Raw genomic sequence first — 24,343 nt, forward strand, 5'->3', positions numbered from 1 at the left:
CATTTACCCTGGTTTTATTTTGGATATGCTTAGGATTTGAAACAACGGAGAGTAAACTAAGTAACAGCCATAATCTAAATGAATAGCAGGGCAGACTCAAGGGACTGAATGGCTTCCTCCTCTTTCTATACACTATCTTTGAGATATGAAGGGAAATAATATGCAATGCAGTTTACTGTTCGGTTAAATAGAATATTTAACGCCTTCTTGTGAAAGTGGGCGGCACGGTGGTACAGTGGTTAGCACTGCTGTCTCACAGCGCCTCAGACCCGGGTTCAATTCCCGACTCAGGCGACAGACTGTATGGAGTTTGCACGTTCTCCCAGTGTCTGCGTGGGTTTCCTCCGGGTGCTCCGGTTTCCTCCCACAGTCCAAAGATGTGCGGGCCAGGTGAATTGGCCATGCTAAATTGCCCGTAGTGTTAGGTAAGGGGTAAATGTAGACTATGGGTGGGTTGCGCTTCGGCGGGTCGGTGTGGACTTGTTGGGCCGAAGGGCCTGTTTCCACACTGTAAGTAATCTAATCTAATCTAATCTAAAGTAATCTAATCTCAATATCAAACTTCAGGCATTGAGGAATCATCTCTACATTGGAATGAGAAATGGGGGATGGGGGTGTCAAAAGGAGATGAATCTATTCATTTGGTGTTGCAACATGATAAAAGATTCCTTTTACCAACCTTTTCTTTCTCAGTCTGCAGCAGAACTTTCTCCTTGTCCTTTATTACAGCTTCTCTGTTAGCCAGATCTGTCTCCAGTGAAGTCTTGGCTTTTTTCAGTTCTTGCACCATTTGATAACTGCTACCTGCTTGATTTCTGCTGGTCACCAGCTCCTCTTCAGCCTGAAACAACTTCTCCTCTTTAGTCTGTGGATGAAGACATGAACCAACTTTTCACTGAACTCTCTCAAACCACCCGCTGCTGCAGATTCCAGGGTTTTTTTAAAATCATTCTTTCACAGCATGTGAGTGTCACTGGCAAGACATTTGCTGGTCATTCCTAATCATCCTTGACCCAAGTGGCTTGTTGGTCATTTCAGACAGCAGTTAAGTGTCAGGCACCTTGCTGCAGGTCTGGGAGTTACATGCAGGCCAGACCAGATTAGGATGACACACTTCCCTCTCTGAAAGACACACGTGAGATAGGTGGGTTTTTACAACAAGAAAAAATGTTGGTTTCATGGTCACCAGTGAAACTATTTTCATATTCCAGATTTTTATTCTTTGAACTTTAAATCCTATTAGCTCCCCGAGATAGGGAAGACAAACCTGGTCATTTCTACCCGAGCATCAAAAATAACTTCCATGGACTGCCTTAAAAGGAACAGAGGCAGCCATTCGGCCCCTCACACTGCTGACAGCACAAAAGGATACCAATAAGTCCATTGTGCCAGTGATTACTCAAAGAATTATCCCATTACTCCCACTGCCCTACTCTCTCCCTTTCACCATGAAATAGTCCCCCTGCAAAGATTTATCCAGTTCCATTTCAAAAGTTACTACTCAGTCTGCTCCCAATAAAAAAAATGATGCAGCCTCTTTAATATAATAAGCCACCCTAAGAGAGGAACATTATCAAACAAAATTTGACACAAAGCTACTTACAGAGATATTAGGATAGGTGACTAAAAGATTGGTCAAAGCAGCTTAAACGAGAGAAAGGTTTAGAGAGGGATTTCCAAAGCTCAGATTCAAGAAAGTTGAAAGTACAGCCACTAATGGTAAGTGATTAATCTAGGGATGAGCAAGAGGCCAGAATTAGATTAATGCAGATATCTCGAGGGGTTAGTGCCGGAAGCAATTACAGAATAGAGAGGGGTTAGGCAGGGAAGGGAATTGGAAACATGGAGGTAAATGTTCAAATTCAGATGCTGCTGAACTAAGAACCAATTGAGCCAATGGAGGTCAGTGAGCCAGAGGGTGACAGGCAACACTCCTTTTATTTCTTTCAGTGCACAGACCTCCCAGCGACTTGTGAAACTGGAAGTCAATGTATTGGCACACTGATCATAGCAATCGGTGACTTTAGCACCTCGGAACAGCTGCACACCTTAGAGAGAACCCAACAGGGGAACAACACTCAGCCTGAGTTAAGACACTAGCAATCAATTTTTTAGGGGCATTTAATCTTATACCGAGTGGAAGCTGGGATGCCACCCAGGAGTGCACTGGCGCAGTTACACCTAGGAGTAACAAAGGCTTGGATGAAGGTTTCTGCAGGAGATAAGCTGAAGCAGGGCCACAGTAGGGCGATGTTAAAGATGGAAAGTGATGATTTTAATAATGCTGCAGCCGTGCAGTTGCTAGGGTCAAAGCTGACAACAAGACTTCACACAGTCTGGTTCAGCTTAGATGGTTACCAGGGAGAGAGATCAGTCTCTATCATTAGAAAACAAAGGCTTTAGTCTTTCCAAATTGGAGAAAATGTCTGCTCCTCCAGTACTGGCTTTCAGACAAGCATCTGATAGCTTGGATGGGATAACATCCTTTTAATATAACATCCAGATCATCATTCTGCAGAAAAAGGTTCTGCTCCCTCAGTCCCCTTAATCCTTTAATCACAGACTGAAACAAATTTATACCTCATCTTTCTGCAAACCAAACACTTGTCACTTACAACGAAGTTTACAATCTATTTACAGAATAGCAAAGCTCACAGGGAAATGAGGCGTTGGCCACTCACTATTACCCAGATTGAACCATTTCCCACTTATCACTCTGTTCAAATGTTCTCATTTTCTTTGGCTGTTAGTTTGAATTAGACTGAAGTTTTCACACAGAAACGGGCTATTCCTGCCAAGCAGTGTCTGTTAGAGTTTATGCTATCCTGGGTAATACTCTGATCCCATATGCCGGGCCTATTCTTACATCACATCACATCCCTTCCTTCCTTCACTGATCTAAGCTATTCTTGAATAGAGTCTGGTTATTGTTCTACAGCACGGAAACAGACCTATTGGTCCAACTTGTCCATGCTGACCAGTTATCCCAAGTTAATCTAGTCCCATTTGATATTAACAAGGTCTCTGTTTGTCTAACAATACGCATGCATTTAATAGTCTCAGTGTTATAAACAAGAAGATCCACCTACTCTCCATTTTGATGGACAACAAATCTCTGCTAACTTGCTGAAATGGACAAACCCCTATTTCCATGATAAAGATGTCGAGGCTATTTAAACACAAGTTTTACTGCCACATAGGATCATAAGTCACAGGACGAATGGATCATTCAGCCCATTAAGCCAGTTCTACCATTCAATATGACAATGGTTGACCATTTTTCTGTATACTCTGTATCCCCAATACTCTTAATTGAGAAATTTATCAATTTCTGTCTTGAAAAAATGTCAATGACTGAGCTTTGAAAGCCCACTGCAGTAGAGAAGTCCGTCAGTGAAGAAATTCCCCCTTGCCTCAGTCCTAAAAGACCCTGTTCAGAGACTCTGGCTCCTGGCTCTACATCCTCCTACCCCAATCAGGGGGACATCCTTCCTGCATCTACCCTACAGAGTCCTAAAAAATAATTTTTATGCTTCAATAAGATCACCTCTTAGTCTAAACTGTAGAAATTAATCAATACATGTTAAAGAACCAGTCAGGAGGCTATTCAGCCTCTTCCTGCTGAGTGTAAGTTACCCAACATGTTGTACTCCCCTCCACCTTTCTCACAGGCCATTCCTCTTCAAGTATGTGTCCAATATCTTTTTCAGAATTACTGCCACTCATTGAAACAGCACATTCTGGACTACAACAGTTTGTAGTGTAACATAACACAGGTCTCATCTTCCCTTCTTCAACAGCCCAACCCCATGGTGAGCTATTAATGAAAGTTGCCTAGGCAGGTCAGGACTCCAAAGTCAGAATATGAGTGATTGTATGGGTGCCTCGTGATAAATGAAGGATTAGGAGATCCCACACAGAAGGTTTTAAAAAAATTTGTTCATGGAAAGTGGGCGTCAGTGGCTGGGTCAGTATTCATTGCCCATCTGTCATTGCCCAGAGGGCAGTTGAGAGTCAACTACATTGCTGGCACCTGACCTGGCCATACCAGGTACGGGTGGCAGATTTCCTTTCCTAAAAGGACATGAAGGAACCAGACAGAGTTTTAACACAATGGATATTGCTTGTGGGGTCAAACGAGAGAGCGCGCGAGCGAGAGAACGAGAAATGCCATTCCTACAGAGGTTACTAAGAATAATTTCATGGAATCAACAACAGATAGAAATTCAACACTGATCACAGAGGGCCTTCTACACTTTCAGATGTTCACATGCCTGAAATTAACACCGGTCTCTTTGCTGGATGGAAAGACGGGTCTTGTACCAGTTTCATCAGAAAAATAACTTGCATTTCTCTAAAGCCTTGTACTGGCTCAAGATATCCCAAAGCATTTTGTGGCCAATGAAATACTCTTTACAGTATCATCACTGTTGTAATACAGGAAATGTAGCATAGCAAACTCCCACAAGCAGCAAAATGATAAAGGTCTCAGTGATACAGTGGGAAGAACAGTTATGCCACCCCTTGAAGGAGGAATCCCTGATAATTTCCACTCAACAAGCCAGCAAACAGGAATTTGTTTTATTGCCTCAACACCTCACGCACAACAGCGCTCTCACAGTGCTGCACCACAGAATTAACCCGGACTTCTTGGTTCAATTGTGAATTAGAATGTGAACTGTGACGCTTAACTACACACAGTGGAACACAGTCAGATCATTGGGATAAAAACTTGGAGTTTTTGCTGTGGTTCTGTCCTAGTAATTTCTCAGGCTATAACCTGTCACGACATAGAATCAGAGTACAGAAAGAGGCCCTTCAGCCCATCAAGTTGTTGGTGGTACAGCTGGAGGTCACCGAAGGAACAAGCAGACCAAATTGTACCCTAACCAGAACCAAGAGCTGGCATACCAACCCAACATCCTCCCCTTGGGAAGCAGGGGGACATTAATCAGTTCACCTTCAGGTCGTGTCTGGTTGAAGACAGTTCAGACTCTTTCCCATAAAAGTCTGACTGGAGCTTGGCCAAGCTGTTCTGAGAGGCTTCAAAATCCTTCTGCAGCTCTGACAGCTTCGCTTCTTTCATCACCAGCTGCTCGCTCTGCACTGCCACCTGCTGCTGTAGCTTGGACAGTGCGTCAGCCTGAAGAGAAAATAGAAGATAGTCAGAAACAGTGATGGGGGTGAGAAAGAAAGACACTGACCTGTGATAGGGGAGGGAGGAAGGCAGGATCGGTAGAGAGAGTGAGAATGGCGCAGAAATGACAGAATGAGGAAAATGAGAGATCGAGACGGATAAAGAAAAATACATTAAAGACTAGAAGCTCCTAAAATGACATGCCTTTTGAGAAAGTTCCAGTTTTAATTCTTTGAGCTGGGCATCATATTCCTTCTTTTGCTGCTCCTGAGATTGTTGTGATTCTTTCAGTTTTGTCTGGAGTTGCTGTTCACCTTTCTGTTTCTCCTTCAAACCCTCCTGCAGTTTGGCCACTTGGGCAGTCAGCCCATCAGTGCTGGCTTTTAGCTGCATCTCAGTCTGAAACAAGAATCATCATTAAAGCTTCAATCACACATCTGGCACATCCTCCATCCCCACAGTTCATGCGATTTGATAGACATTGTACATCCTTACCCCAAGTGTTCAGTTGACAGTTTCTTAGGTCCTTTCTTTGTCCTAGTATCAATTTAATGTCTAGTTACATTACAATGACAATGCTTTCGGATTTTTACTGCATCAAAAGCACAATTTAAATGACAGTTCTTGAGATCCACAAATGTTTCAAAATCATTTAACACCTTGGGATCAAAAACTGAATGGCAACTTGTCAAACTTACAGAGTGGGAGAGACATCTGATTCTCAGCAGACAGCCCAGAAGCTGCTGAAAGAGCCGGAACACAGCATCACAATCACTAGAACAACACAAGCTGAAGGTACACAGGCAAGTAGGAATAACTGGATTTAAGCAGGTAGCGTGCAATGAATTTACACCCTGAAATAGGGCTGCAAAAATCAAAGTGGTTCAGGAAATTTAACACTTAGTGGACCAAGCACACACAGGAACAACAAGAGGAGCCAATTTAGCCTCTTCAACTTCCTTTACCATTCACTTAGTTCATGGTTGACCTGTACCTCAGCTTTATTTAGCTGTCTTCACATGATATCGGTCTTATGAGGAAAGCCGAGGGACTTTTCGCACAAAACTCAACAAGATACCATGCAGCTTCAGCAAGTACGGAGGCTGTCTTTGTTTCAGTGAAGGTTGAGAGGTGACTTTATTGAGACACAAGATAATCAAAGGGTTAATAGGGTGGAGTGAGAGTCTTTTTCCTCAGATAGTGATGGCTAGCACAAGGGGTCATAGCTTTAAACTGAGGGGTGATAGATTTAGGACAAATGTCAGAGGTAGTTTCTTTACTCAGAGTAGTAGGGGCATGGAACGCACTGCCTGATACAGTAGTAGACTCGCCAACTTTAAGGGCATTTAAATGGTCATTGGATAGGCATAAGGAAGAGAATGGATTAGTGTAGGTTAGATGGGCTTCAGATTGGTTTCACAGGTCAGTGCAACATCAAGGGCCAAAGGGCCTGTACTGCACCGAAATGTTCTATGCTCTTTCCCTGGATACCCTTAGGCCACAAACATCTATGGATTTCAATTTTGAAAGTTTTAATCAACTTCCAACATTGACAACCTTTCGGAGGACAAGTATCCCAATTTTTCTTGACCATTTGGATTGACAAGTCCTCCTGATTTGAGTGCGAAACAGTTTGCCTCGGAGTTTATGGTCACATTGATTGATTGTGATCAGATTTGTTTTTCAAGGAGTAGCAATAAGTGGAGGAGGTTTAAAGAGGGAATCAGGGCCTTGTCAGCAGGAGGCACAGCTCCAATGGTGGAACAATTAAAACTGACGATGTGCAGGAGTGTAGAACTGGAGTGAGATATTTTGTTGGGGTTTACAGAGATCGAGAGCTCAGGAATATGTCTCACTGCAGTCAATCTCCCACACTGCTAGAGCAGCTCAGCCAATCTCAAAAGGGGCTGATTTCTCAAAGCCCTGCAAATTTCTCCCATCCAACTTTCACACCTCTGAAAAATGATGTTCCTGCTATGTGCATCTGAGACTTTACCACAAATTTGACTGCACCGTCACCAACAGTTCTGTAAACAGGTCTCAAGCCAAGTGAGGTTTTTTAAAAATGAAGTGAGGAACAGAATAATCTAAAATTTAGTGAGATCACAACACAGCATTAAAACATATGCAAAACATTCACATCAAAATTAAAACTTTTGTTAAAAATAGAAACATGAGTTATTGAAATATCAGAACTAACTTATTCCAGTCTGGCCCAGCAAATTAAACCAGTTTTGTCTAACCTCAGATACCAAGCCTGCTAAGTTTCTCAGGCACTTTCAGTTGGCAGTTCACACTTCCACTGTCTGGGATTTTGCCCTCCTGTTTATCCAAACAGAATCTACAGCAATCCCAGTTGGCAGAACCTCTCCTGAAATAAAAAATAACTGCTCTAATCACAGCTTGCTCTCAAACAAAAATTGGGTGAGGGCCTGCGGAGTTAGTTACTGAATGATGAGTCTTGCTGTTCTCAGGGTGAACAGACAAGAAAGTCTTACAGATCAGACAGAATTGCGCACATTTACTTGGGAATGACCTCGATATACACACAATCCCATCTGGCTCACCTCTTCTTTCCTCTGCACCAAACTCTTCAGCTCATTCACTTCATTGGTTGCATTCTCAAACTTTTTCTGCAACTCCTGTTTGTCATGCTCGTATGATTTTTCCTGAACAAGTAGGAAATGGGATCAGTTATTTCTGAAAGAATGAACCCGACATTTTCCCCACCTCCCCGACACTGGTACCCGAGGGTCTACCCCCACCTCCCCGACACTGGTACCCGAGGGCCTACTCCCACCTCCCCGACACTGGTACCCGAGGGCCTACTCCCACCTCCCCGACACTGGTACCCGAGGGTCTACCCCCACCTCCCCGACACTGGTACCCGAGGGCCTACTCCCACCTCCCCGACACTGGTACCCGAGGGTCTACCCCCACCTCCCCGACACTGGTACCCGAGGGTCTACCCCCACCTCCCCGACACTGGTACCCGAGGGTCTACCCCCACCTCCCCGACACTGGTACCCGAGGGTCTACCCCCACCTCCCCGACACTGGTACCCGAGGGTCTACCCCCACCTCCCCGACACTGGTACCCGAGGGTCTACCCCCACCTCCCCGACACTGGTACCCGAGGGTCTACCCCCACCTCCCCGACACTGGTACCCGAGGGTCTACCCCCACCTCCCCGACACTGGTACCCGAGGGTCTACCCCCACCTCCCCGACACTGGTACCCGAGGGTCTACCCCCACCTCCCCGACACAGGTACCCGAGGGTCTACCCCCACCTCCCCGACACTGGTACCCGAGGGTCTACCCCCACCTCCCCGACACTGGTACCCGAGGGTCTACCCCCACCTCCCCGACACTGGTACCCAAGGGTCTACCCCCACCTCCCCGACACTGGTACCCAAGGGTCTACCCTCTTGTGAAAATGTTCATGCTTGCAGATTCAGACTAGTTTGCAGCATTCAAATGATTAACACAGTGGGATGGTAATAAGGCACATGCTGATCTTGCCAGAGAAACACACACATCTCAAGAATGATTTTTGTTCAATATCCAAGCTACACCCGCTTACATAGCAGCTGGTACACACTGACCTTTTCATCATGGGTAGCTTTCATCAAGTGCCGCTCCTTTTCCAACTCATTTCGTGTTTCCGCAAGAGCCTTTGAGGCCTGAGTGAGGCCTTGCTTAGTTTCTTTCAGCTCCTTCAATGAAGCCTCTTTCTCCAATCTGAGCGCTGTCAGCTCTCCTTGCAGTTTGCTCGCACTCTCTGCCTTAGTCTTTACCTCCTGCTTCAGCTGCTCTAGCCCCTGGCTCAGTTCAGCTCGATCTTTGTCCAACTCCAGCACCTTTTTCCTAGCCTGGTCCAGGGCCTCTGATTTCTCCTGCAGTTCCTGCCTTATACTACACACACTGGAAATAAGGAAACGTTAGGCTTAAACGGAGTTGCTTTTTAACATGATATGGAGTGCCAGTGTTGAGCTGGGGTGGACAAGGTCAGAAGTCACATGACACCAGGTTATAGTCCAACAGGTTTATTTGAAATCACAAAATGCTGTTTTTAATCACTTAAGTAATTAAAGACTTAACAACAATCTAGGTTTGTTCAATACATCACGTCAGTTGTATGATACTTTCATCTTTTACTGTAAGTTCCCTGCCTTATGATCCTGCCCCACTTGCTCCCTGATGAAGAAGCAGCGCTCCAAAAGCTTGTACCTCTAAATAAACCTGTTGGACTATAACCTGGTGTTGTGTGATTTGTAACTTTGGTAGAAAGGATTAAAAAGGCCGACAATTATTTAAATGGACATAGGCTCTAAAAGACTGCAGTGTGGAGAGATCTTTTGCACAAAACTCAACAAGATACCATGCAGTTTCAGCAAGTACTGAATGAGGCAAATAGCAACTTGGCCTTCACTTCTCGGGGGTTCCAGTTTAAAAATACGAAAGTCCTGTTACAATTGTATAGGTGCTGGTGAGGACAAACCCTGGAGTACTGTGTCTAGTTTTGGGGTCCCCAAAAACCGAGATACTGGCATTGACTATAGCTCAAAATAGATTCATGATGTTTTTCCTGAGATATCTGGAATTATCAAGCATGGCTTAACAGGTTAGGCTGTTAATTATTCGTGTTTAGAATAATAAACGATCTCATTGGAACATATGAGATTCAGAGGAGCTTGATAAGGCAAACATTGAGATAGTGTCTCCACTAGTTGGGGGGTTTCAAACGAGCAGATACTTATTTAAAACTGAGAAACAAAGGAATTTCATCTCCCTGATGGCACCTAGCATCTAGAATTCTCTATTCCAGAGAGTTATGGACACCAGATCACTAGGAATACTTAAAAAGGAGGTAGGCAGGTTCTTGAAATATCAAAAAGAGTTGAAGGTTTTTAGCAGCTGGCAGGAAAGAGGCATGGAGGCCAGGGGCAGATTAGCCATGATTTTATAGAATCATGGTGGGGCAGCCTCAGGTATTGAATTGCCCATTCCTTCGGGGGTAATTTTACATTAACCAAGACTGTTTTTCAGAACTGTGGATTATTTCACATCTCCAGCATCTGCAGTATTACTTCAGTACCAGAACCATGCTTCTTTTATTTATATTGGCCTAGACTTGGGAATAACAGGGCATTATTTAAAAACGCACAGTGAATTATAACGTTGGGAATGCATGGTTTGAAAGGCGTGGAAACAGATTCACCGATAAACATTCAAACGAAAAGAAAAAAAAATTGTAGGTCTATAGGGATAACAGCAGGCAAGCAGGACTAGTGGATAGGTCTTTGGAACATTGGTACACACATGAGCTGAATGGCCTCTTTCTGTGCATTAAGTTTCTAATCCATCAACTTCAGAAGCAGGCAGTAATTTCACTCCTTACCTTTCTTTATCAGCCTTGAGCTGTTGGTTCAGGTCTTTGATTTGCTTCTCTTGAGCAGAGTGCTGTTTTTGGAGGCGACTTTGATCATCTCGGGCCTGTTTCTCACCCATCTCGGCCTTTTTAGTGTCCGATTCCAGTTTCTAAAAGAAGCAGCCCTCATTAGTACACTTTTTCAGCAGTCTGTGTAAAGCCTCTCATCGTGCAATCCAAGATTAGCTACAGCAGACTTGGTTTTAACCATCACAAATTATATACCTCAAATACCACAGTGTTTAAATGTATTATCGCGATCTACCGCAGTGCCCAAGTAGTCAGTTGAGGGTGCAAGCAAGGAGGCCCTTTGTCAATAAGTCTTATTTAAGACTTGTATTATTATTTCAGTGATTTATGCTGTAAATAAAATACAACAATAATGTGTATACCCCCTGCATTAAATTTCTGCTAGTGTTTTTAAATTAATTATGTGGTCCCCTTGATCAATTGGAATATTTGATTAACCAGCACACTCCTGATCCCAGAGATGCCAGTTAATTAAAAATGGTTGTTGCATTTTTACTTACAGCACTAACTTATTGCGGTCTGAAATGAAATTTGGTTTAAAAATTTACAAAAATGATCAATTATTAAATTATTCTATATATTTTGACTTCTTGTTGCCTTTACCGCAGTATTTTTGTTGGATGATGTGATTGCAGGTTATTAACCACCTTTGGGCTGACATGTAGCAAGTAACGACAGCAGTATTCAAGAAGCAACTGGACGCATACATAAATAGGAAGGGAATAGAGGGATACAGATCCTGTAAGTGAAGGCTGTTTAAATAGGAAATGGCATAATGTGTCGGCACATGCTTGGAGGGCCATACAGCCTATTCCCGTGCTGTTTTGTTCTTTGTTTTAATCATGAGCATCTCACTGCATTGGGCGATCAAATGAATACAAGAGCCAAGCAGAGGCTAGCAATACTGTAGTGGGTAATTGTCCTGCTGACTCCCAAAGTCTGTCCACCATCTACAAGACCAGGTCAGGAGTATGATGGAATATACTCCCCACTTGATAGATGGGTATTCTATAACCTTCTTGTGGTGCAGTGGTAATGTGCTACTGGAAGGCCAAGATTCAAGTCCTAGCTGGTCTATAGGAGTGCCTGAACAGGATGTTTAAGAGTATCTACCCTGAAACTGATCATAACATACAACATTACAGCGCAGTACAGGCCCTTCGGCCCTCAATGTTGCGCTGACCTGTAGAACCAATCTGAAGCCCATCTAACCTACACTATTTCACTTTCATCCATATGCTGATCCAATGACCATTTAAATGCCCTTAAAGTTGGAGACTCTACTACTGTTGCAGGCAGTGCATTCCACGCCCCTACTACTGAGTATAGAAACTACCTCTGACATCTGTCCTATATTCATCACCCTTCAATTTAAAGTTACGTTCCCTCGTGGTAACCATCACCAGAGGAAATCACTGTCCACCCTATCTAACCTTCTAATTATCTTATATGCCTCAATTAAGTCACCTCTCAACATTCTTCTCTCCAATGAAAACAGCCTCAAGTCCCTCAGTCTTTCCTCATAAGACCTCCCCCACATACCTGTCAACATTCTGGTAAATCTCCTCTGAACCCTTTCCAAAGCTTCCACATCCTTCCTATAATGCAGCGACCAGAACCGTATGCAATACTCCAAAATGCGGCCGCAGAGTTTTGTACAGCTGCAACATAACCTCATAGCTCAAACTCAATCCCTCTACCAATAAAAGCTAACACACTGTATGCCTTCTTAACAACCCTACCAACCTGGGTGGCAACTTTCAAGGACACCGCGATCTCTCTGCTCATCTACACTACCAAGAAACTTACCATTAGCCCAATACTTTGCATTCCTGTTGCTCCTTCCAAAATCACCTCACACTTTTCCGCATTAAACTCCATTTGCCACCTCTCAGCCCAGCTCTGCAGCTTATCTATGTCCCTCTGTAACGTGCAACGTCCTTCAGCACTATCCACAACTCCTCCGATCCTAGTGTTATCCGCAAATTTACTGACCCATCCTTCTATGCCCTCATCCAGGTCATTTATAAAAATGACAATCAGCAGTGGCCCGACAACAGACACACCAGAATGAACATTTCCCATCAACCACCACCCTCTGTCTTCTTTCAGCTAGCCAATTTCTGATCCAAACCGCTAAATCACCCTCAATTCCATGCCTCCGTATTTTGTGCAATAGCCTGCAGTGGGGAACATTATCAAATGCCTTACTGAAATCAATATACACCACATCAATCAGCATGACTCAAATTAATTATACATAGAGAAACAAAGATTTGAGGCAGGGAAAACTAAAGGGAAATTTCAACAGATGTTCAAAATCAATCAGTTTAGATGTATTAAATAGAGGATAGGAATCCTGCAACAAGTAACTAACCTGACTTCCCAAAACCTGTCCATCACCTAGGAGCCCAAGTCAGGAGTGGAAGGGAATGCTCTCCACTTGCCTGGATGAGTGCAGCTCCAACAATGCTCAAGCAGCTGGACACTACCCAGAACAAAACATCCTGTTTAAAAGGTCCCAAATCTACAAATATCCACTCGCTCAACAACCGACACTCAGTATCAGTAATGTGTACTATCCATCCTGAGGCTCCTTAGACAGCACCTTTCAAAGCCACAACCATTACCATCTAGAAAGACAAGGGCATCAGATAGACAGAACACCAATGCCTGCAAGTTCCACTTCCAAGCCACTCACCTTCCTGATTTGGAAATATATTGCTATGCTTTCATTATAATTGGGTCAAAATCTTGGAATTCCCTCCCTAACAGCATTGTGGGTCTACCCACAGCAGCTCACCACAACCATCTCAGGGGCAACTAGGGACAGGCAACAAAAGCTGGCCTGCAATACCAACATCCCATGAGTTTCAGAAAATAAAGTCAATTTCTCAGCTACCATGCTTACACGGTATTGACAACTCAATTAAGCAAATTATACGCTGACGTTAATGCACCTGTTTCTCAGAATAAATCATTTTTATAAACTTTAGAATACAATTTGTGTTCATATATTTACTACAAACCTTAATCTGTGTTCCCAGTTGTTCTATTGTATGTTCAGAAGCTAGTTGCTTCTCTTTGTATTCTTTAAGGCAGCTGTCCAACTGAGTACAATACTCGGACTTCTCACTGAGTTTTGCTGCTGTCTGGTCCAGTTGAGCCTGAGCTTTGGCCAGTTCCTGCAGGGTTGGGGAAGAGAGAGAAAACGAGAGAGAATGAACAAAATGTGGTTCAGTCACTTTAGAAAAACCAACTTCCATTTCCTTAGCTTCTTTCATGACCAACAGCCATAACAACGCACATTACAGCCAAGGAGGTTATTTTGAAGCATTATCGGAGCTATACTGTGGAAAATACAGCATGCAATTTGCACACAGCCAGCTCCCACACACAGCAATGTGACTGAGGGATAAATATTGGCCATGGCTCTCAGAATAACTCTACAGTTTGCCTTAAAAATGGAGTCTTGGGAGCATTTAGATCACTAATTGAGTTGAACTTGTCATCCCAAAGATGGCACCTTTGACAGTGCTGTACTCCCTCTGTATGGCACTGGCATGGCAGCCTTGATTATTGTGTTCAAGGACTGGAGTGGGATCTGAACTTTGAACCGTGAGAATTGGGCAATATGGTTTAACAATAAACTTCAATGAATATCGCACTGCTAACGTACTAAAAATATTTCAGGTGTTTCAAAGGAACATTAAAAAGCACACAAGCAGATGTTAGACCTACTGACCAAAACCTCAATCAGAGAAATGTTTGTGATACAGTGGTCTGATCTTTGAGCCAGAAGAGCTGGGTTCAAGTTTCACCTGCTCCAGAGTTGTGTCAAAACACCTCTGGACAGTGAAAAGGTGAAACTGATGTTTGTGTTAAACTAAAACAAAACCCTTCTACATCTCCGAAGTATTTTGCAACATAACTTGACACATGGACATCAGGCTGTTAAATAACTTTCATCGACTCAACTACAGAAGCCATCATTACTGCTCAATTTTAACTTCAAGTTTACAATCCCTTTGCTCTGAAAAACAACCTTCAAAACAAGTGTTACATTCCTGTTGCAATGACAGACTGGGCCTATCTTTCAACTTTAAGCATCTTTGAGTCTTTGATTTGAAATTTTAGCTAATAACAATCACTTTTTTTTAAAAAAACAGTCTAATGTTCAGGGACAATTGTATAATAAACTAATTTGAGTCCAGTTTGAAACTAAAGCTTTGTTGGCTACTTCAGATTGACACACTTAAGAAACAAAAAAAAAGGGGGCGAAACAAGCTGTAAAAACTCCCAGCTCACTGGCCAGTGTGTGTTGGGGCACGCCTGGTGTAGTTGTCACACATGACTTTCCCTAATTTTACACCACATACTGTAAATTACAAACAAATAGTAACTGCTGTGCTGGAATCATGCTGGTGCTGACACCACCTGACATTTTCTTCTCTTCAGAAAGAATGCAAGTCAATGCTCATCATAAATAACGTGCTCATTTTAAATCCACAGAAATCTCTTGAAAGTGTGTTTCCATTATAAATTTGGGCATATCAATTTCAGACACAAATTAAATCGTTAACTTATCACAAGGTAATTAAACATTCTTGCTGTTTATGCAATGGCACCATAACTGGCAGGAGGGTACAATTATAATGTGACATGTCTACATAGTCAGTTTCCATCGTACTGCAGACAAAGGAATTTAGAAAGAAGACATAAAAGTAAGGATGCACCTAACTCCAGTACCTGCTCTTTATCCTGAAGGGCGTGCTTGGCAGTTTCTAAATGGTTTTCCAGGTCAGCTCTTTGTGCAGTTTTGGATGCTTCCGCAGACAGCAGCAGCTCAGTTTTTCCCTTCACCTGAAAGATTTAGGAAAATATGAATGACACAAACAGCTAGCCCCCTCAAGGGTCCGAACAGCTCATTTAAGGCTGGAGGATAGGAGCAGGAGGCAGGCAATTGGCACCTCACGCCTGCCCTGCCATTAAATTAGATCAAGTTCACTCTGCACCTCAATTCCACGTAGCAGTCTTTGTTCCACAGTTCCTTGTAAAATGCCCAGCAAAAATCTAGTCATTTCATACCTCAACGTTCAGCAGCCACAGCTTTTCAGTGGAGGGATCTACACTTCCCTGTGTGTGATAAAAGTGCTTCTAGATTTCACTATAAAATGATTATAGATTGAATACGAATGAAACGTTTTGTTTATTTCTGCAATTCAAAATCGAAGAGATATCCAGCTCAAAAGGGCTGGAAACCTCCCTTGAGGAGACTCACGTGAGGAGAATGGTTGAGTGCCCCTGTCCTCCTCACACTTGGTGAACAATTTTGTAAAAAGATTGAAGTTTTGGAAATATCCTCGAGCAAATTGAAAACCAAACAAAGCTAATGAAAAAGATGCAACTGGAACGTCTCGCATTTTCTTTATTTGTTCATTGACCTGGGCTTTACTGGCAGGACCATTTTTGACAATTGACTGTTGACATAGAGAAGCTGGTGTTAAACTGCTGTCCGTCTACTGTAGGGACACACCACAATTATATAAGGGAGGGGATTCCAGGATTCTGACCCTGTAACACTGAAATAACAGTGCTATGTTTCCAAATCAGGGTGGTGAGTGAGACCATTTGACACCTGTCGCCTCAGGTGGCTACTGAAATGAAAACTGGGGAACTAAAAAAGACAAACAGAGGCTAACTGAGAGGGCAGAATTAGAGTGTGCGGCACAGGACAAATGCAGAACTCCTGGTATTCAGAAGGAGAGCTCTCCAAGGGAAAAGCTGGTTATCTGTTCAGCAGTTCATTGGACAGGGGCTCTTGGTGAAGCGATGTGAGAGTTATCGCAAAGAATCTATAATGGAAATATTCAAATAAGAGGAGAATATGTAACTTGCAAATTAGGTCAGAATTTCCTTTACAGATCCTGGTCCAATTAACCTGCCTCCGAGTCCACTTCACCTGATCACAACATTTGGGATGAATGTCCCTCATCCAACACTACAATAGATGGATTCTCACATTAAAAACAATTAATAGTATGTAAGCAGGCAAATGGAGCAGAGAGACAGATCAGTGTCAACATAACTGGCTGAAGGGTTGAACAACTTCGTGCTGTTCCTTGATCTGCATTGTAAAATTGTTTCAGCTGCATAACCTCAAGTTCAATTTAGCAAAATGCCTCCACTGGATGGGAATTCAAACCAAGCACTTTTTTTAAACAACTCCACATTCAGGGCAACGGCGGAAACTATCTTTGAAAGTTCAACATACAGCTAAGAGATAATCAAGTGAAGATCAGAGTTAATTTCTATATCTCACACTCTGATGTTCATGTGATATAGGATGAAAACTGAACTCCACCTCACGACAACATGGCCTGCGCAATATAACTGGACTTGTGGTTCAAGTCCATCCATTTCTGGAAGGTGAAATAGACTAGTACTTCAAGGATCCAGTTATGTGCAGGAGCAGTGCTCAAGATCCACTGATCATGGTTGCACGTTGAGCTTACTGAGGTGGTGAGGTGGGTCACAGAATCCCTACAGTGTGGAAACAGGCTATTTGGCTTAACAAGTCCACACCGACCCTCCGAAGAGTATCCCACCCAGACCTATTCCCCTCCCCTACAACTCTACATTTCCCCTAACTAAATGCACCTAGCCTGCATATCCCTGTACACTATGGGCAATTTAGCAATTCACCTAACCTGCACTGTGGGAGGAAACCCATACAGACACAGGGAGAAAGTACAAACTCCACACAGTTTCCCGAAGTTGGAAATGAACCTGGGTCCCTGGCGCTGTAAGACAGCGGTGTTAACCACTGAGCCACCAATACCACCCTTTTAATAAACATGTCAGGTTTCTACCTTACTAGGTCATTCAACACTTCAAGTGGGATGTTATTTCCCAATCAATATCAAAACCTTAAATACCTCTCTCTTCATTCCCATTGAACACAACTAATTTTTGACTTTGACACATGGCAAGCTCTAGAGGTCATGTCCATAAATGTCCGAGCAACCATCAGACATGGCTGTTTGGCACATAGTACCACTTTGAAAGGGCTATTCAACTATTTCCACCCTCCTGCTCATTTCTCAGATCCCTACAAAAAGCTTTCCTTTTCAAGTATTTATCCAATACTCTTTACAAAGTAATTTGTGAACCTACACATTACTCTCTCAGGTAATGTGTTTTCCATCACAACTTGCTGCTGCTCAAATCATCTTCCCCAATTCATTTGCCAAAGATCTGAAATCTATATCTACCAAGTACCAACACCTATCAATGGAAACAGCTCCTTCCTATTGTTTTTATTCACTAATGGTATGTGGGCATCACTGGTTAGACCAGCAGTTATAGCCCATCATTAGTTGCCCTTAAGAGGGTGGTGATGAGCTGCCTTTTTGAACCAATGCAGTCCGCGTGTTGTCGTTAGACACACGATGCCATTAGGAAGGGAATTCCCAGATGTTGACCCAATAACACTGAAGGAACGGCGATATACAAATAGATAACCCTTTTAAAGTTTGGGAGAAGATTTGTAGCTCGGGTGCTCGTTGTTGTGGTTCTGTTCGCCGAGCTGGGAATTTGTGTTGCAGACATTTCGTTCCCTGTCTAGGTGACATCCTCAGTGCTTGGGAGCCTCTATCGACAAAACCCTAGCCAGAGAAACAATAGCCAACCTGCTGGACATAAAGAAAACAACAGGACGTTGAACCTATCAACAAAGACGGGATACTTAAACTAATGGACCTGTGCCTCACAACACACTTCACATTCAACAACCAAATATACGAACAAATCAATGGCACACCCATGGGCTCACCCATCTCTGGACTCATAGCGGAAGCAGTAACGCAAAGGTTAGAACAAACAGTCTTACCGCAAATTCAACCCAAACTCTGGGTCAGATATGTGGATGACACCTTTGTAATCATTAAAAACACAGAAATAGAGAACACACACCGAATCATCAACGCCACACTCACAGGAATCCGATTCACGAGAGAGGAAGAAAAGGACAACCAACTCCCATTCCTAGACGTGATGGTACAGCAAACACCGAACGGAGAATTCACCACAAAGGTATACAGGAAAGCCACACACACAGACCAAGTCCTGAACGATGAAAGCAACCACCCCAACACACAAAAGGGCCACAACACTACAGTACACCAGAACTGCAAAAAGAGGAAGAAGAACACCTATATAATGTATTCGCCAAAAACGGATACCCGCGCAATTTCATCAACAGATGCCGCAGGGAAAGACAACGGAACAAGGACATGCTGCAACCCAAAGGACTAGCCACACTACCATATATCAGGAGCATTTCCGAACTGACAGCCAGACTACTGTGACCACTAGGACTCATAACAGCACACAAACCAACAGCCACTCTCAGACAATTCACCAGAACGAAGGACCCAATACCCAGCATGAGCAAAACCAATGTAGTGTACAAAATCCCATGCAAGGACTGCACAAAACACTACATAGATAAACAGGAAGACAGCTAACGATCCGCATCCATGAACACCAACTAGCCAAGAAACGACACAACCAGCTATCCTTAGTAGCCCACATGCAGATGACAAGCAACATGAGTTCGACTGGGACAACACTACTATTATAGGACAAGCCAAACAGAGAACAGCCAGGGAATTCCTAGAGGCATGGTACTCATCCACAGATTCAATCAATAAGCACATCGACCTGGACCCAATGTACCGACCACTGCAGTGGACAGCTGGAACTGACAACTGGAAGCAGCAGATTCAAACCACTATAAATGGCGAAGGAAAGATCACAGAAGCACTTCACAGGAGGCTCCCAAGCACTGAGGATGTCACCTAGACAGCGGACGAAACGTCTGCAACACAAATTCCCAGCTCGGCGAACAGAACCACAACAGTCAACCCTTTACCCAAAATCTGAAAAGCTCCAAGTCCGAAGGTTTTTTTATGAAGCGTTTTTCTCATTAACAAGGTTGTTTGGCATGCAAACAGTTAACCCAAGTCAATACCTACTCGATGCGTGCCACTCAAATACAACATGGGGGAAGAGTTGCCCAGCACTGGCAGGCCTCAATTCTGTCTCAAGGCCAGTTTTACTCAGTGAGTCTAGTCCTCCGGTAAGGTTTTTAAAAATTTCACCAAATTGTCATTTATTCTGAAATTTGAAAAATTCTGAATTCCAAAAACCAGCTGGTCCCGAGCATTTTGGATAAAGGATTGTGCACCTGTATTTCTAAGCGAGAATGGAGAGTGGTTGGAGGGGAATTTGCAGGTGGTGCGTTCCCAGGTATCTGTTTCCCTCTTTCTTTTAGATGGCAAAGGCAAGTGTTTGAATATTGCTGTCTCAGGAGCGCAGGAGTAGGCACTGCTGCTCCTGAGCGTCAGCGGTGGAGGGAATAGATATGGTACCAGTCAAGCAGGCTGTCTTGTCTTGGAAGATGTCAGGCTTCTTGAGAGTTGTTGGAGCTACACCCATCCATGCAAGAGGGGAATATTCCATGACATTCCTGACTTGTGCCTTGCAGATGGCCACATGCCATGTTCCCCTGTAACTGCAGAAAGTGTAGGACCTCTCCATTTACTTTCACTCCTCAGCATCCAAGGGCCCAAAAACATCTTCCAGGTGTGCTTTTCCTGCACATTCGCTGCCCACAATATGGTCTCCTCTACATTGGTGAAATGAAGTGTAGATTGGATGGCTGCTTCACAGAACACCCATGTTCTGTTTACAAAAATGACCCTGAACTTCCACTTGCCTGCTACTTCAGCACACCGCGTTGTTCCTTGGCCAACATCTCTCTCAGGCTTGCTGCATTGCTCCAGTAAAGCTCAGCACAAGCTGGAAGAACAGCACTTCATTTTCCATTTGGGAACTCTACAGCTTTACAAAGAACATAGAACATTACAGTGCAGTACAGACCCTTCGGCCCTCAATGCTGCACCGACCTGTGGAACCAATCTGAAGCCTATCAATCCTATACTATTCTATTTTCATCCATATGTTTATTCAATGACCATTTAAATGCCCTTAAAGTTGGCGAGTCTACTACTGTTGCAGTCAGTGCATTCCACACCTCTACTACTGAGTCAAGAAACTACCTCTTATATCAGTCCTGTGTTCCGTCAACCACCAATTTAAAGCTACATTCCCCCTTGTGCTAGCCATCACCGTTTGAGGAAAAGGGGAAAAATCCCTATGATTGTCTTACATGCCTCAATTAAACCACCTCTCAACCTTCTTTAACAAAATCAGACTTTCCCCCATATACTAATCAACATTCTAGTAAATCTCTTCTGAACCCTTTCCAAAGCTTTCACATCCTTCCTATAATGCGGCAACCAGAATTGTACGGAATACACCAAGTGCATTCGCACCAGAGGTTTGTACAGCTACAGCATGACCTCGTCGCTCCAAAACTCAACTCCATACCAATAAAAGTTAATACGCCTTCTTAACAACCCTATCAACCTGGGTGGGAACTTTCAGGGCTCGATGTACATGGTCACCGAGATCTCGCTGCTCATCTACACTACCAAGAATCTTACCATTAGCCCAGTACTCTATGCCTGTTGCTCCTTCCAAAGTGAATCACCTCTCAGTTTTCCGCATTAAACTCCATTTGCCACCTCTCAGCTCAGTTCTGCAGCTTATCTACGTCCCTCCGTAATCTGCAACATCCTTCAGCAGTATCCACAACTCCATCGACCTTAGTGTCATCCGCAAATTTACTAACCCATCCTTCTAGGCCCTCATCCAGGTCGTTTATAAAAATGATAAACAGCAGTGGCACAAAACAGATCGTTGCAGTACACCGGTAGTAACTAAACTCCAGGATGAACACTTCCCAACCACCACCCTCTATCTCCTTTCAGCTAGCCAATTTCTGATCCAAACTGCAAAGTCACCCCCAAGCCCATGCCTCTATATTTTGTTCAATGGCCTACCGTGGGAAACCTTACCAAACGCCTTACTGAAATCCATATACATCACATCAACTGCTTTACCCTCATCCACTTGTTTAGTCACCATCTCAAAAGAACTCCACACGGCTTGTGAGGCACGACCTACCCTTCACTATCCCTAATTTACTTATTCCTCTCTCGATGATTATAAGTCCTATCGCTTATAACCTTTTCCATCACCTTATCCATATCCAAAGTAAGGCTCACAGGTCTACAATTCCCAGGGTTGTCTCTACTCCCCTTCTTGAACAAGGGGACATTTGCTTTCCTCCAGTCTTCTGGCACTTTTCCTGGGGACAATGATGGCAGAAAGATCAAAGGCTCTTCAATCTCCTCCCTGGCTTCCCAGAGAATTCTAGGTTAACTCCCCAGGGAAATTATCTATTTTCATACCTTCCAGAACTGCTAACAACTCCTCTTTGTGAAATTCAATCCCATCTAGTCTAGCTGCCTTATCTCAGTATTCTCCTCGACAACATTGCCTTTGTCCTGTATGAATACTGATGAAAAATATTCATTAAGCGTGTGCCCTCTTCGAACTCCATGCACAACCTCCCACTATTATCACTGATTGGCACTAATTTTTCTCTAATCATTCTTTTATTCCTAATATACCTATCGAAAGCTTTAGGGTTTTCCTTGATCCTACCTGCCAAAGATTTCTCATGCTCACTCCTCATTCTTCTTAGCTCTCTTTTTCGGTCTTTACTGCCTAACTTGTAACTCTCAAGCGCCCGGAGTGTTCATGTCTCATCCTAACATAAACCTTCTTCTTCCTCTTGACAAGAGATTCAACTTCTTTAGTAAACCATGGCTCCCTTGCTCAACCACTTCCTCCCTCCCTGGCAGGTACACACTTATCAAGGACGCTCAGTAGCTGCTCCTTGAAAAAGGTCCTCGATTCAGTAGTGCCTAGCACCCGTAATTTCCTTCCCCATCCTATGCATCCTAAATCTTACCTAATCGCATCATAATTGCCTTTCCCCCAGGAATAACTCTTGCCCTGCAATATATACCTATCCCTTTCTATCACTAAAGTAAACATAATTAAATTGTGGTCACTATCACCAAAGTGCTCACCTACCTCTAAACCTAATACCTGGCCTGGTTCATCACCCAGTACCAAACCCAAAGTGGCCTCGCCCCTTGTTGGCTTGTCTACATATTGTGTCAGGAAACCATCCTGCACACATTGGAAAAAAATGGACCCATCTAAAGTATTCGAACTATAGTATTTCCAGTTAATATTTGGAAAGTTAAAGACTCCATAACAACTACCCTGTCACTCTCGCTCCTATCCAGAATTATCTTTGCTATCCTTTCCTCCACATCTCTGGAACTATTCGGAGGCCTATAGAAAACTCCTAACAGTCCCTTCTCGACTCAGTAACAAGTTCAACAATTTTAGGGCTTGAGGTACCTTCTCTCAGGTCCTTACCCCAATCCCCCCACACACCAGGCCTTGTTATCACATGGTCTGCTATTACACACACACCATTGTTAGCCGCTAACAGTCCCCATTAGCATTTATTAATTCTCCTAGGCTGACTATTATCCATTCCTTTGTGTCTCTCTCTCTCTGAGCTCTTTCTTCACCTATCATTTACTCCTTGCCTCCTCCTCCCAACCCTATCTTCTGCACAAAAATTCAACTTTTTCCTAGCTACCATTAGCTCCGAAGAAGAGTCACTGGATGGTAAATATTTCTCTTCACAAATGAGGTAGACCTTTCATGATTTTGAACATTTGGTAAAATATCCTCTTAGTTCTCCTTACAGCAGAGAAACTCTTGGCTTCTCAGTGTATAATTAGTTTGAATTATTTTTGTTTTAATCAGCCCTGGGGTAGATATTTTAATCAAACTGTTCAGATATATTATTACACAGCTCTGGGCCAGGTGGGACTTGAACACAAGCCTTCTACCACAGGGAGACCACCACTGCACAAGAGCCCTTTTTAAAAAATAATCATCCTGTTCAGAAGTAATATAGAACATAAAAAAATACAGCACAGTACAGGCCCTTTGGCTCTCGATGTTGCGCCGACCCAAGCCCACCTAACCTACACTAGCCCACTATCCTCCATATGTCTATCCAATGCCTGTTTAAATGCCCATAAAGAGGGAGAGTCCACCAGTGTTACTGGCAGGGCATTCCATGAACTCACAAATACAACACATCTCTGGAGTCTTCCAACATAATACCAGTGGGAGACAAGAACCCTCCATTCGCCCCAGGGTGATTACTCCTTAAAATGGAATATGTCTCTTTTACAGTAGCAATGTAAAAGGCAAACCCAAAGTCATATAATTCTAATACCATAATGTTACTTCACAAAGTAATGGATAAAACATTAAGGGCAGGATTTGGCTGACTGTCAATGAATGAATGCACGAATCAAGTCCAAAATGCACCTGTAAGTCAAGTTGGGTCATCTTCTCCTTGGTTTCACTAAGCTGATTGGTGAGTTCACTAACGGTAGACTCGAGGGATTGAGCTCGGTCTTCAGCAGCATGCAGCTGGGATTTCTGCTCCTGCATTTGCTTGTGCAGATTCTCTTGCGCTTGGGTGTGACTCTCTGTTTGGTTTTTCAGCTTCTCCGTTAACTGAGCAACCTAATATTTTGATACAGAGAATGGTCAGCATTGGGCATTCACAGAGTTACAACCACTAGCTTTACATTAGCTGAGGTAAACACAATATGCTTCACATAAGGGAACATTAATCAGTCTGACCCGAAGACAACAATTGTTACAGT

General features: G+C 43.4%; 1 protein-coding gene across 4 annotated transcripts in view; it reads right to left on the bottom strand.

Annotated features, from left to right (window-relative positions):
- eea1 (early endosome antigen 1) overlaps positions 1-24,343 on the bottom strand; it is a 112,738-nt gene that overhangs the window by 20,414 nt on the left and 67,981 nt on the right. For all 4 annotated transcript variants that reach the window (XM_060843024.1, XM_060843023.1, XM_060843022.1 and 1 more), the window contains 9 exons: positions 24,000-24,200; positions 15,348-15,461; positions 13,628-13,783; positions 10,539-10,678; positions 8,743-9,061; positions 7,705-7,806; positions 5,342-5,536; positions 4,961-5,143; positions 680-865 (listed from right to left, as the gene is read on the bottom strand). In XM_060843024.1, the coding sequence (XP_060699007.1) occupies positions 680-865; positions 4,961-5,143; positions 5,342-5,536; positions 7,705-7,806; positions 8,743-9,061; positions 10,539-10,678; positions 13,628-13,783; positions 15,348-15,461; positions 24,000-24,200 (1,596 nt within the window). The remainder of the gene's footprint in view (positions 1-679; positions 866-4,960; positions 5,144-5,341; positions 5,537-7,704; positions 7,807-8,742; positions 9,062-10,538; positions 10,679-13,627; positions 13,784-15,347; positions 15,462-23,999; positions 24,201-24,343) is intronic.

The sequence above is a fragment of the Hemiscyllium ocellatum genome, chromosome 23, assembly GCF_020745735.1.
Source record: "Hemiscyllium ocellatum isolate sHemOce1 chromosome 23, sHemOce1.pat.X.cur, whole genome shotgun sequence".
Taxonomy (NCBI): Eukaryota; Metazoa; Chordata; class Chondrichthyes; order Orectolobiformes; family Hemiscylliidae; genus Hemiscyllium; species Hemiscyllium ocellatum.